This window comes from Limanda limanda, chromosome 5, assembly GCF_963576545.1.
Source record: "Limanda limanda chromosome 5, fLimLim1.1, whole genome shotgun sequence".
Classification (NCBI taxonomy): Eukaryota; Metazoa; Chordata; class Actinopteri; order Pleuronectiformes; family Pleuronectidae; genus Limanda; species Limanda limanda.
This window is the reverse complement of record NC_083640.1, coordinates 3,678,294-3,693,449: the sequence shown is the minus strand read 5'-3', so window position 1 is coordinate 3,693,449 and position 15,156 is coordinate 3,678,294. Positions and strand designations below refer to the sequence as shown.

Sequence of the window (15,156 nt, the reverse complement as noted above, 5' to 3'; positions counted from 1 at the left end):
CTTCCTGGTTCCGACACATGAACCCGGTAGCTTCCTGGTTCCGACACATGAGCCCAGTAGCTTCCTGGTTCCGACACATGAACCCAGTAGCTTCCTGGTTCCGACACATGAACCCGGTAGCTTCCTGGTTCCGACACATGAACCCGGTAGCTTCCTGGTTCCGACACATGAACCCGGTAGCTTCCTTATTCCGACACATGAACCCGGTAGCTTCCTGGTTCCGACACATGAAGCCAGTAGCTTCCTGGTTCCGACACATGAAGCCAGTAGCTTCCTGGTTCCGACACATGAACCCAGTAGCTTCTTGGTTCCGACACATGAACCCGGTAGCTTCCTGGTTCCGACACATGAAGCCAGTAGCTTCCTAGTTCCGACACATGAAGCCAGTAGCTTCTTGGTTCCGACACATGAACCCGGTAGCTTCCTGGTTCCGACACATGAACCCGGTAGCTTCCTGGTTCCGACACATGAAGCCGGTAGCTTCCTGGTTCCGACACATGAACCCAGTAGCTTCCTGGTTCCGACACATGAACCCAGTAGCTTCCTGGTTCTCAACTCTGAGGAGATGAAGGAAATCAAATCACCTCAGAAATCGTACTTATAGACGACAAAACTTCTTTAAAGCAACAACAACAGTTTCCTCTAGTGATTTCTAGACTAAGTCGTATTTCTCTCGACCTTTCTGAAAGTCGCTAAAAACATAAAAACTCAATGTAAAGAAGAGTTTGTCAGTATCTGCACTTATGCTTTGTGCTTTATTAGCAGTATGCAATGCATGCTGGGTAGTGTATCTGACATCTGTCACATCAGGACTAAAAACAGCTTTTGTGTCAATTAGTGGAGACGAATGTTCTAAATTGGTGTTTTAATTGGTTAAAAAACACAAGTTGACATATTTGTTCACTCTTATTTATTTAAGGAACCTCATTAAACGGAACCTGGAACAGACGTTTGATGTTAGACGATGTTTTTTAGAGAGTCGTAGAAATCTCAAAGTCATCAGCTCCACTGTTGATTCAATATTCAGAATATCTGAGTCAGAAAATAAATAATAATTTGTTTTGACTGTTCTTCCTCAGTCGTTTTTCCGTAGATTATAAAACCCGGGCTCACGTCTCATCAGGCTTCATGACGAGCTTTTGAAAGCTGAAGTTTAAAGTGTTTTAAAAACACTCTCCAGGGAAAGTGAGACACTTCCAGAGATCTTTTTTAAATTTTTCCACGAGACGCACATGGACCTAAAGAAAATCCCTAATCCCAGATCAAAGCCAACTCTAGTGTCTCTTCATGCGAGTGGAGGAAAGCTTTGAATCAGTAAATCATCGTCTCCACCTCCTGAGTTTCCTCACGTTCGCTGCAGCTTCCTGTCGTCTCGTGTCCACTTCCTGTCTGTTTCTCAGTGTTTCCTCTGTTTCTCTCTTTTCAACAGGTCTGCCGGAGTCGCTCAGCGTCTATTTCACAGGTAAAACTCTCTCTCTCTCTTCTTCCACCTCTCTCTCTCTTCTTTTTCCCTTCCTCCTCTAGGTCTCCTCCTCTCTCTTCATCACTGCAGCCCATCTCCTCATCCTCTTCTTCACAATTTCACTCCCAACATTCATCCTCTTTTCCCTCAGTCTCTTTTCCAGTCTTTTTCCTTCTCTTCTCCCTTTTCTCTCCATTCTTATCTCCTGTCCCTGACATCAATCTCTCTCTCTCCTCTCCTGTGTTTCCTCGTCCTTGTCCTCAATTCTCCTGCTTCTCTCTTTTCCTCTCCTCTTTTTTCCTGGGCACGATGTCATCTCTTTTGATCTCCCCTTCACCTCTTTCTGATTCTCCCCACCCCCTATGCACCCTCTTTTAATCATCACCAGAAATGTTCTGCTTCTCTTTCCTCCCCTCCGATGTTTTCAAGTTTTCCGCCTACTTCGGTGCACGTGATATCTTCTGTGACTTCAGATTCACTTCAAATGTTAATTTGGTCTCAAAGAAGAACTGAAGAATTTATAGATTTTAGTGGTCAAAGGTCACTGTGACCTCAAAAACACCTCTTCTTCATATATAAATATATATAGATGCTGACATGTCTGTGAAAGTCTCCTATGGGCTGATTTAATAAATCCATCAGGCTCTATTCCTCTTTCTATCTCTCCTCTTCTCTTCCTCTTCCTCTCTCTGTTTTATCTTCCACTCTGATCTGAGACGACACTTCACGTCTGCTCTGTTTGTTTGTTCTGTCTCTTTAACCTGGAGATGAAAACACGTCTCCTGTGTTTACTGCATGAGAAGATGCTCCTCTCTCTCTCTCTCTCTCTCTCTCTCTCTCTCTCTCTCTCTCTCTCTCTCTCTCTCTCTCTCTCTCTCTCTCTCTCTCTCTCTCTCTCTCTCTCTCTCTCTCTCTCTCTCTCTCTCTCTCTGTGTTCAGGGGGGTGGGTCGGCCTTGAGGCCCACACACACACACACACACACACACACACACACACACACACACACACAGACACACACACACATATCAGACTCTCTCATCCTCCGTTTCTTCTTCTTCACTTCTGACTTTAAAGTAAACAGTGGGTTCACAGCATGTTATCGTCAGAAGCTCAACTCAAAACTTTATATCCGTCCTCGACTGAATGTGAAGACTTGAATATAAAGGTGGATCATTAAATTGTAATTTGCTTTCTTGTCTCTTTATAGAATTAATAACTGATTTTCTTTCACTTTTTGTGAAGCTGGAAAAAATAAATTAAAGGATGTTACCTTGAGAAAGTGTGATTGGCATTCTTCCAGTGATGTATCAGTTATTTGAAAAACAAGAGACAAAAGGAATTTATGAATAACTCTGCTGGTTATGACACAGATCAGGACGTTACATATGAATCCTGTTAAGAGCAGATGCACTGAAGCAACGTGAGTTGATAATATACTTTCTTTAGATTTCCAGCTGGACCAGAGACAAAATGTAAATGCTTTATATGTAAAAACATAGCTTGAATTTTGCCTTTTAATTAAGTCAGAAAAATTAACTCCACTGAGGAGGTTATGTTTCCACCCCTGTCCCTTTGTTGGTCATTGGTGTAATAGGGTGTTTAATTAGTCAAAAAATGTATATATATGATATATATATTATATATTTTATCATCATAATATATAAACTATAATAAAAGTGTTTCCAGCAGCAGCATCAGCACAGTTCTTTATTAATATGACAGTTTGTATTATTATTTTATTAAATAGTGTACTAAAGGCAGCTTTGATGCAGTACTTTTACTTGTTATACTTCAAATATATTTAATACAAGTACCTACGTTTACTCAAGTAGAAAAGTTAGTGTGGTACTTTTACTTCCTTGTTATTTTACTTCAGTAAGATGTTTGAGTTCCTCCTCCTCCACTGAACGGAGGTGAAAACATAACCTCCTTCTTAACGGAGGTAATTACCCGTCAGGAAAGTGAAGTCACAATCTCTCCGTGATAAAAATCTGCTTCTCTCGCTCCGTCGCTCTCAATCTATTCCGCTCCTTTCACATCTCAACCTGATAATTGGCTTGTTGTACTTTCCTTTTTATTTATTCCTCCTGTTTGGATGGTGTGTGAATGTAAAGTGATGAGAAGAACCGTTAAAGCCGGTTAACGAGCCGAGTTTCCACCTGAACTGCTAATGAAGAGTTTGGGCTGTTTGGTTAATTGATTCTGTGTCTTGATTCCTGCAGATTTTTTAAATTACAGCCCCTGTTATCATCAGTAATCACATCCTGTTACTGGTGTTATTGTTTTTACTTCCTCTAATTAATAGTTCTCAGAAGAGCTGGGGGAAGTGATAACCATCAGATGTGTTGGTTCGAGCAACTTTTCATATCAAATTAATCTTCTCACTTTTCTCTCTCTGTGTGTGTGTTCTCTTGTCTTCTTGGGTTGTGTGTCTCTTTGTGTGTTATTGTGCGTCTCAGTGTCAGACGGAGAGCACACCACTCCAGAGCTGGACTTCGCCGTCCTGCTGCTGTCAAACCATCAGCAGCCGCCGGTGTTCCAGGTCCTGGACCCGCTGCTGGAGGTCAGCCTGGGAGGACAGGCTGCCATCGGTAAGACACACACACACACACACACACACTGACACACACACACACTGACACACACACACACACACACACACTGGTCTGTGTGAGATAATGAGCTCCTACGTCTGTGATGATCAGCAATACCAGAGAAAAAGTGACAGGCTGATAATTTCCCTCTCCTTCTGCTCCCTCTTTCTTTACATCACTGTGTGTGTGTGTGTATGTGTGTGTCTGTGTGTGTCTGTGTGTGTGTAGGTGGTCAGCAGCTGGCGGTAAGTGATGCTGACACGGCCCCAGACGAGCTGGAGTTCGAGCTGGTGGAAGCTCCTCTCCACGGAGAGCTGATGAGGACTGAAGGCAACACACAGACTGGCATGACCAACGGTGAGACACACACATTACAAACACACAGACACACGCACATTACACACGCATTGTGTCATGAAATGGACATTTTGCTGCTGCTTAGTGTGTTGTATTTCTATTTTAGAAGAAACCCTGCAGAAGTTACACTACACATCATTGATAAATAGATAAAACACACACACACATTAACACACACACACACACACACACACACACACATAAACACACACATTACACACACACATAGACACACACAATACACACACATGTAATCATGAAATGGAAATGTCACCGCTTGTAAGTTTGTTGATGATATATTTATTTTATTGCCTGAACTATTCTAGAAGAAGTTAAACTACACATCATTGATACAAAGATAAAACACACATACACACACATTAACACACACACACACAGACACACACAGCTTCATTCAGATCCTCTCCATCCCTCCAGGCGACATCTTCACCTTCAGCGACGTCACCCGTAACGTCCTCCTCTACCGCCACGCCGGCCTCTCCTCTCAGGACGACGCCCTCACCTTCTCCGTGAGCGACGGCATCTCCATGGCGACCACGGTGGTGCAGGTGGAGGTGCTGGGCGCCGCGGGCGACGGGCCGCAGCGCGACCCCGCGGCCACGCTGTCGCTGGAAGTGGGCGAGAAGAGCAGCACGGTGGTCCGACGCTCACACCTGGCTTACACCGTGAGTTCATCACAGATATTGTTAAAAGATATTTTTTAAACATGGTTAGTCGAGTGTCACGGTTAGAGATGGACCCAGGATGCAGAGGTATCAAAATAAAGGTCATTTAATAACAAAAGTCCTTTTTCACAAGAAACAAACAAAACAGGAACACTAGCAGGTAGCACTGGCGACAAGGCGCACAAGGAAAGAAGCAGGGGAAGCTGGACGAAACAGCAGACAAGAACTAACCATTTAAGACGACGTGTAACAACGAGTACAACCCGACAAGGGACCGAGGGGAACACAGAGGCTTAAATACAAAAGGAGGAGGGCAGGGGCAAATAGACACAGGTGAAGGCAGGGGTGATTAACCACAGGATTTGGGAACAGGAAGTGGAGACAGAGACAACACCCAAGGAACACAAGACTAAAAATAAAACAGGAAACAGAAAAACCAGAGACAGAAATAACAAACTAAAACGACATAACATCACATCGAGAAGTGACTTTTAAACTCGTACGGTGAAGTAAGTTTTGCATGTGAGCAAAACGCTGATGCATGAAAGTCGTCTAACACACGGAAACCTCTCAGCCCCTGAACCCAAACTAACGATGACTATAAACCCATAGGAGAAAGAATTGTGTTGAAAAATCTCCTTAGGACTCATGTGGGGGCAGTAAATCAGCTGATTACATATTTTATTACTTGCATAACTTTATCTTTTACAACAATCAAGGCAAAATATGCTATTTTCTAATTGTTTTTGAGCTTCATCTGATTTATGGAAATCATCCTGTGAAACCCCAGCAGGTCCCAACCCACATAGTTCTGGAACCACTGACCCAATGAAGGTTTTTTTTAAATGATGAAAATGTTTGAATCGTGTTTTTTAACGAATCTCGATGTGAAGTTTTGTCGGTAAATAGCAAATATGTTTTAAATTATCGCATAAAAAGCGACAGAACTTCTACAATCACTTGGAATCAAAAATCAAACACAACATGTCTCTAAATTTGTGTTATAAGTTATGAGAGGGAAGGTTTCAGTCAGATTTGTAGAGTTTTATTCACACGGGAGTGACGCCTCCTGCTTTGTCTCTCGTAGGATCTCAAGTCCCCGGATGAGGAGATCCGGATCCAGCTGGTGTCGGTGCCGATGTACGGCATCGTGACCCGGAGCCGGTCCCAGCAGGAGCACCAGGAGCTGAGGGAGTACTCCTCCTTCACCATGGAGGACGTCAACCAGCACCGGATCAGGTACGAGCCACCACACCGGGCTGGAGACGCTGGAGAGAAAGTAAACGACCGACCTCAGTCTGTGAAATATGCGATAAAAATTACCCTAAAGTATATAACCCCGGTTCCAGTGCCGGGTTTTACTTTCCCCTGATGGTTCAAATGTGACTTCAGAGACTGATAAAAAGAGAATATCAGCATAAAACAGTGCAGCTTCCAAAAATGACTTTCAGAAAACCCTCAGTTGTTTCCAGAAGCCATCGTTGTCTGAGCAATAAAGCTTCACGGCCGAGAGGAGAGGGCGAATTAGAACCTTTTAAAGTCCGACAATAAAGAAATGTTCAAAGCGTTCGGTTAACAGCTCCCTCATGACGCCATTAGAACGCTCTATAACGCTAAGAGGAAAAAGCATGGAGTGACTTTATTCGCGCCCTGCAGGCACAATGAGTTTATTCAGTGTAATATTATGAATCCATAGAAGAGAGGAGAAGGTAACGCATGAAAACCAGTCGCTGTCGAGTCAGGAGATGTCTGCAGGCGGCTGGCGGAGCAATGACAGGATTATTGAGCCTTTAATAAAGAGGCTCTTATGGAGGAGGAAGCTGCTGTAGATTCCACTTGGTGAGAGATGGAGGAGCGTTAAGGGCCGTTAGTGAAGGACTGGGATCATTTCCTCCTCGGCAGCGCTTTGTGTTTTTCCTTCAGTCCAACAACACTTGTCACAGGAAGAGATGTTTTATTAAAAGATTGAGGACAAGATGGTGAACGGCTCCGTTCCCTCAGCTTCCTGCTGGAGGAGGAAGCACAGACGCCCGAGGAGTCGTTAGCGTTTCCCGAGAAAACAGCCAGCGAGAAACCAAACGATCATCAGGAATCGTTTCATGACTCGTCCTGGTGAAATGAAAAGATTCAAGTGCTTCATGTCCATAACGCAGCCGCTGATTAGCTTCAGCACGAGGACGACCTCCTGGGACGACCTCCAGGGGCTCGTCTTCAAACCGTCTTAGCACCGGCGTCTGCAAACAAAAGCCACAGAAAATTGTTTTGTGAGATTCAAATGGGATTAGAGGAGATTACAGCGATATGGATTTCAGTTTTATTAGTGCTTTGCAGAGATTAGCAGCCGTCTCCTTGTGGGAGGACTAAAGCAAAGCCGGGTTAAGTCTTCCATCAATGCATGAGCAGATATTTATGTTTTCATTAGAGGAGAATTATCGTTTTTTAAAAACAAAAACAGACGCTGATAAGATGTAGAGATGTTTCCCTGAACTTCTCCTCCTGCAGGTACATCACCTCCCTGGAGACGGGCAGCCAGCCGGTGACCGACATCTTCCACTTCGTTGTTTACGACGGAGACAACAATCGCCTTGACAACCAGATGTGCACCATCACCATCACCTCCACGCCCAGGCAGCCGCCGGTGGTGACCGTCCGCAGCGGCCTCAAGGCAAACACACACACACTCACAAGCACACACACTCTACACACACTGTACACACACATGAGCACTACTCTGGGATATTAGGCTATTTCTAAAAATAATCCCCGATGTAAAACAATACAGCTCATTGAACACTGCAGGAGATAAAACACTTTTAACTACTCACGTTTATTTCCCCTCTGTTCCTCTGCTGGTTTTTAACAAGGTCCTAAAACCAGACCCCCCCCCCCCCTGCACACTGTCACATTTAGGTTTGGGTGTAGTTTGTGTGTTTTTTTGTCTTCACCAGAGGACAAATCAATTAAGAATAAACTTCTGGTGCCAAAACCAATATTTTATTTTGTGAAGAAAGCACAAAACGAGGCTTCGGGATTAGAAACTTTTTATTGTTCAGTCAAATTAGAAGTTGGAATGAACTCTTAGCAGTTTGAAATATACTTAACTTAAATATTCAAAGTGAATAACACAGTGTTTAATGCAGTAAAATACTCTCAGCTCCAAACTCTGCGGTCAGACGCCTTCGTTAGTGTCGTACAAACCTCGTTAGTCAATATCTCGGTATCTAGGAGGATTTTCCTTTGCTCTGTATTTTTGTAGAAGAAGAATCCGCTCGGTGAGGAAAAGGAGGGAAGACACATTATTTTTCAGAGCAAGGACATTTTCAACAATACAATACAACAGCTTGATTTGTTTGGGAAAATAACAAAAAAAAAAGAAGACATAATTAAGGTAGAAGCTGCTGAACGAGTAGAAACCTCTCGGCAGATGAAATGATTGACCTGCTTTATTGGTCCTTCAGACTTCGTCCTGGGGTTCGGACTCAGAGTTATTTCACTGATTTCTTTAATAACTGGATGGAGAAAGGTTTGAAATTCGAAAAACAACAAACAAACAAAATTAAGTCAGTCTATGATCAGTTTGATGATAATTTAGGGAGCACACTAAAGAATTTATTGTGACATACGTAACTCTCAACTTCACAAATTATGTCTCAAGACACTTTTAGAGCAGCATCTGTCATTAGATCCTCCACTTGGATAAAACACTATTTTAGTGGATAAGATAACAAACAAAATAAAGGAAAACATGTGTACAGAATATATAAATGAATAAAATAGATTTAAGATAGACAATCAATCAAACAAAGGGATCAGGGAGGATGAAGAGGAACCTGTAGGTGTCACTGAACAGATGATTATGGAGAAGGAAACAACAACACAACACACAGGAGGACAACACAATCTGTTGGCGAGAGAAACAAACACACAGAAGAAGAAAAAGAGAGATGAGGACAAAGAAAATGATTCATTTAAACATCTGGAGAGATGCAGTGGCAGCCTGGGGGGGGGGGGGGGGGGGGACTCACACTGAGTCCATTATTGTAAATGTGCAATGAAAGAAAACACTGAACTAACAAAAACTAAAGCAAATGATGAACGACTGCTTCCGTCAGTTTTGTAGCTTCTCTCATCTTCTTGTTGTTCTTCTTCACCCTCCACCTCCAGGTCCAGGAAGGGGGGCGTGTGCAGCTGTCCACCAATCACATCATCGTGTCGGACCTGGACACGCCCAGGAAGGACCTGCTGGTCTGGCTCGTCAGTCCTCCCAAATACGGCTTCATCGAAAACACCAACATCGGTGAGAACTACCTGTGTAATAATCTGTCAGGAGATAAAATAACCAACAGACACACAGGCTGAAGTATTTCAAAATAAAAGAGGGAGGAGTTCTGGGCAGGAAGTCCCTCGGAGGAGCCGAGCGCCACATGAACTAAACAGCCGGCACATGTTCCGATACGTGTTTATTCATGTTTATTCATGTATATTCATGTTTATTGCAGCAGCTCCGTTCCCCGGAATGATTTCCACATTTCTATTTATGTCACACACGTTGCCGGTTGAATTCCCTGCAGCGCCGGCGCCATCTGTCACAGCATGATTATGTTGCAGATGAGCGCTGCCAGAGAGCCGCCGCCGCCGCCGCTACAGATGGAGCAATTGTTGAAGAACCAATTTTGTAACTGCACGCTCGCTCGCTCGGGCGCCGCCAAGCTTCACTCTGCGCCCGAGAGGAAGCGTTTGGAAAAAATTTGTAAAGGTGAAACGAGATGTAACAGGAACCGCTCCCGGCTGGGATGTAGACATGTATGGTGAAGAGATATTAAGAGTAGAATGGAACATCGGACTGTTTATATCTTTATAGAATGGATCAAAGTGTTTAAAGTTACTTGATTGACATTTATGAGCTGAATGCATGCCTAACCCTATCCCTAACCAATCAGTATTACTGAGGGCGGGGCCTATGAGCAGAGTTGTGTGTGTGTTACAATAGCAGAAATATAGTTTACCAGGGTTTAGGGCTCAAAGTTTCACCCTGTATGAATAGAAGTAATGTGATTGAGCATAAATCAGGAATAAAAGATCCACAGCAGGAATTTACGATACAAATGCAAAACATCGCAAAGATTACGACACAGCTGCAATCATCACGTAGGGATCAGTATTTAAATCCAGGACTCGTGTCTGAACCGACTCTGAAGTCAGAGACACTTGATCAACCGTCACCGCTAATTTCTCTCTATTACTTTATGATGTAACTCTGAACCATAATGTGTCTGAGCCTCTTTACACGCGTCTGCACCGGCAATAAAAATTCATGATATTAGAGAATGTGTGTGTGTGTGAGTGTGTGTGTGTCTGTGTGTGTGTGCTGCCCATACAAATGTAAATGCAGGATGTTTTTATAGACACCATTTCTGCATATAAATACTGCCTGTGTGCGTGGGTGTCAATATGATTCTGCTCGTGCACGTGGACACACGGCCTGTGCATGTTGTCGAGTGAAACCCCCCCCCACCCCAACCTCCCACCCCCCGACTGTGCTGAATACCAACGAGCGTCCCGCGTCCTCATCAAGGACAGTCGGGGGGGGGGGACGTGCACAGACAGGACCGGTTCCAGCTGCTTATCTCCAGCAGCAGACGTCAGAAATATCTGCCTCCATTACATCTGCAGATAAACCCGCGCTGCATGTAATGGAAACTCATCAGTTCTCCTGAGGCTGCTCGTCTGCTGGCGCTTCACAAAGCAACTCAGTCGGGTGATTCTCTGCAGCTTTGTTTTAAATATTGAATAATTTAATGGTTTTAATGTTTTGATCTCGAAAAAACTGAAGTTGAGAGTTTGTTTTTGATCTTTTTGACACAAAAATCTTAAACGTGAGTTGACCCTGAAATGCTCTCGATCTTTGGGCTTAAATCTTAAATTGTTTATAAAATAGTTTATAGAAGTCTAAAGGAAAATTACTCTCAGGAAAGTTATGTAAAAACAAGAAATATGAAAGTGGAACGGACAATTCCTGTTCCCCAGAGGATGAACCCTTTACATTTATTGTTTGTTTTACTCAGTTTAGTGATTTTCTGCAGCTTTGTTCTAAATATTGAATAATTAAATGATTTTAATGTTTTGATCTAGAAAGAGGTTAATTTGAGAGTTTGTTCTTGATCTTTGGGCTTAAATCTTAAACTATTTATAAAATAGTTCATAGAAGTCTATGAGGAAATTACTCTCAGGAAAGTTATGTAAAAACAATAAATATGAAAGTGGAATGGTCACTGAACACGTTCCTGTTCCCCAGAGGATGAACCCTTTACATTTATTGTTGGTTTTACTCAGTTTCCTGATTTTCTGCAGCTTTGTTTTTTGAATATTGAATAATTTAATGTTTTTTTAATGTTTTGATCTCGAAAAAACTGAATTTGAGAGTTTGTTCTTGATCTTTGACACTGAAATGCTCTCGATCTTCAGGCTTAAATCTTCAACTATTTATAAAACGTTTTTTTAGAAGTCTATGAGAAATTGACTCTCAGGAAAGTTATGTAAAAGCGAGAAATATGAAAGTGGAACGGTCACTGAACACATTCCTGTTCCCCAGAGGATGAACCCTTTACATTTATTGTTTGTTTTACTCTGTTTAGTGATTTTCTGCAGCTTTGTTTTAAATATTGAATAATTTAATGGTTTTAATGTTTGGATCTAGACATTTTTTTGAGAGTTTGTTCTTGATCTTTTTGACACAAAAATCTTAAAGTGAGTTGACACTGAAATGCTCTCGATCTTTGGGCTTAAATCTTAAACTGTTTAAAAACTGTTTTATAGAAGTCTATGAGAAAATGACTCCAAGGAAAGTTATGTAAAAACAAGAAATATAAAAGTGGAACGGTCACTGAACACATTCCTGTTCCCCAGAGGATGAACCCTTTACATTTATTGTTGGTTTTACTCAGTTTGGTGATTTTCTGCAGCTTTGTTTTTAAATATTGAATAATTTAATGGTTTTAATGTTTTGATCTAGAGAATTTTAATTTGAGAGATTGTTCTTTATCTTTTTGACACAAAAATCTTAAACGTGAGTTGACCCTGAAATGCTCTCGATCTTTGGGCTTAAATCTTAAATTGTTTATAAAATGGTTTATAGAAGTCTAAAGGAAAATTACTCTCAGGAAAGTTATGTAAAAACAAGAAATATGAAAGTGGAACGGTCACTGAAGACATTCCTGTTCCCCAGAGGATGAACCCTTTACATTTATTGTTGGTTTTACTCAGTTTCCTGATTTTCTGCAGCTTTGTTTTAAATATTGAATAATTTAATGGTTTTAACGTTTTGATCTAGAGAATTTTTATTTGAGAGATTGTTCTTGACCTTTTTGAAACAAAAGTCTGAAATTGAGTTGACACTGAAATGCTCTCGATCTTTGGGCTTAAATCTTCAACTGTTTATAAAATAGTTTATAGAAGTCTATGAGGAAATTACTCTCAGGAAAGTTATGTAAAAACAAGAAATATGAAAGTGGAACGGTGACTGAACACGTTCCTGTTCCCCAGAGGATGAACCTCGTTACATGTATTGTTGGTATTACTCAGTCTGGTGATTTTCTGCAGCTTTGTTTTAAATATTGAATAATTTAATGGTTTTTTAATGTTTTGATCTAGATAAAACTGAAGTTGAGAGTTTGTTTTTGATCTTTGACACTGAAATGCTCTCGATCTTTAGGCTTAAATCTTAAACTGTTTATAAAATGGTTTATAGAAGTCTATGAGAAATTGACTCTCAGGAAAGTTATGTAAAAACAAGAAATATGAAAGTGGAACGGTCACTGAACACATTCCTGTTCCCCAGAGGATGAACCCTTCACGTGTATTGTTGGTTTTACTCAGTTTGGTGATTTTCTGCAGCTCTGTTTTAAATATTGAATAATTTAATGGTTTTAATTTTTTGATCTAGAGAATTTTTATTTGAGAGATTGTTCTTGATCTTTTTGAAACAAAAGTCTGAAATTGAGTTGACAGTGAAATGCTCTCGATCTTTGGGCTTAAATCTTTAATTGTTCATAAACTGTTTTATAGAAGTCTATGAGAAAATGACTCTCAGGAAAGTTATGTTAAAACAAGAATTATGAAAGTGGAACGGTCACTGAACACATTCCTGTTCCCCAGAGGATGAACCCTTCACGTGTATTGTTGGTTTTACTCAGTTTGGTGATTTTATGCAGCTCTGTTTTAAATATTGAATAATTTAATGGTTTTAATGTTTTAATCTAGAGAAACTTAATTTGAGAGTTTGTTCTTGATCTCTTTGACATAAAAATCTTAGTTTGAGTTGACACTGAAATGCTCTCGATCTTTGGGCTTAAATCTTAAACTGTTTATAAAATGGTTTATAGAAGTCTATGAGGAAATTACTCTCAGGAAAGTTATGTAAAAACAAGAAATATGAAAGTGGAACGGTGACTGAACACATTCCTGTTCCCCAGAGGATGAACCTCGTTACATGTAATGTTGGTTTTACTCAGTTTGGTTTCATTCCTCATCAAAAACCAATTATTAATACGCTCTGAATATGTTTGTATCAAAGTTTTTTAAAGTTTTTATATTCATCTCACACAGCTGCATGAACAATTTAAAGTCTCCGCAATATTCAACAAGTGTGAAATTGAGTTATTATAGATATCGTTCACCGTGAGCTGCGTGAACAGAATTCTCGGATTAACAGTCGGTTTCTTATCTGCTCGACTCGTGTCCCTGAACAACCAATTTCCTGTTGTTTATTCAAACTTTCATAACTTTCATTAGTGAGAGATGAAGCTGTCAGCAGGAGAGAAAACTGATCATGATTCTGTGAAGGTCCCAGCTCAGATACGAGTCTCAGTCAGATGATGGAGATGTGATTTGATTTACTGCGGTGACTGAAACACACACACAACTCATCCATCTTCTTTGACAACGTGACACTCAAGCTTCGAGATTTCCCGTTATGATTTTTGTTTATTCATCGCCGCTCTCCCTCGAGCGTCCCGAGAGCCCGGTGCTGACAGAACGGCCCCTAGTGGAGGGACTGGGAACTGAAAAGACTCCGGGTGCAGGTACCTGGCATCAGAACTGAATCTGACTGAAGAGAAATGAAAAACGCCTCTGCTGTAATTCCAGCCGTCAGATGCTGTTAGCGATGGTCTGATAATCAGGAACCTGAGAGGCTCCACAACCTCTGAGTTACACAACGCTAAACGCTGCTGGTTGCAAACTGTGTGTGTGGATGACTGGGAGTTTCAGATTAAAAGCAGCTGAAGTAGTTTAGTAAAGTAAGGAAAAACTAGTTTTAAATCAAAAACCTGTTCTCTCTTCCCTCTCGTTCGGCAGGAGGCTCGGTCGGCGGCTCGCGGGTCGTCACGCCCGATTCTCCTTTCTCTGTGGAGGACCTGACGTCCGACCACATCTTCTACGTCCAGGACGGGAAGCGCAAGGCTCAGGCCGGGCAGGACGTCTTCAGCTTCTACATCAGCGACGGCAACAGCCAGACCGAGGCCGTCAACGTGGAGATCGACATCCAGGTTAGTGGGGGAGTGAAAGGTCACGTCTGATGTGAAGGTCTCGACCTCAAACACAAGAAGTGTCACAGTTGGTGATTTATGAGGAGAAACGTTTGATTCCTTTGATAAAACAAACTGTAAACGGTGAAAGGAAGATGGCGTCTTGGCTCAGATATCCACCGTCCACACCTGAGGCTGATTGGCTCCGAGGTCGGGTCAGGTCAAACCTAAAATATTCATCTATCAGTGAGAGTGAGCAGTGAAAAGCAAACAACTGGACAGTGCTGTCAGGAGATGAGTTCCCCGGCTGGAAGATTGAGAGTGAAGTGATTTCTGAGCTCAATCAAAAGTTGTTTTGCTTTTATTCAGGTTTTCCTCCAGGTTGTATCAAAGTCTTAAATCCAATAAACGGAATTTTAGGCTTTAAAAAGTCTTGAATATGTTGATATTTAACTTCAACCTCCTAAAGGCCATGAATTAAACAGGTTATATAAACCTACTGTTTGAAGTCTCAGAGATAACTTGTTGTTTC

The 15,156-nt window shown here is 41.7% G+C and overlaps 1 protein-coding gene across 1 annotated transcript in view; it reads left to right on the top strand.

Moving 5' to 3' along the window:
* The window catches only part of fras1 (Fraser extracellular matrix complex subunit 1), a 173,298-nt gene that overhangs the window by 109,965 nt on the left and 48,177 nt on the right, over window positions 1-15,156 (top strand). Inside the window, 8 exon segments of the mRNA XM_061071022.1 lie at window positions 1,430-1,462; window positions 3,923-4,054; window positions 4,286-4,414; window positions 4,853-5,100; window positions 6,188-6,339; window positions 7,603-7,765; window positions 9,265-9,397; window positions 14,455-14,645. Coding sequence (XP_060927005.1) covers window positions 1,430-1,462; window positions 3,923-4,054; window positions 4,286-4,414; window positions 4,853-5,100; window positions 6,188-6,339; window positions 7,603-7,765; window positions 9,265-9,397; window positions 14,455-14,645 — 1,181 coding nt within the window.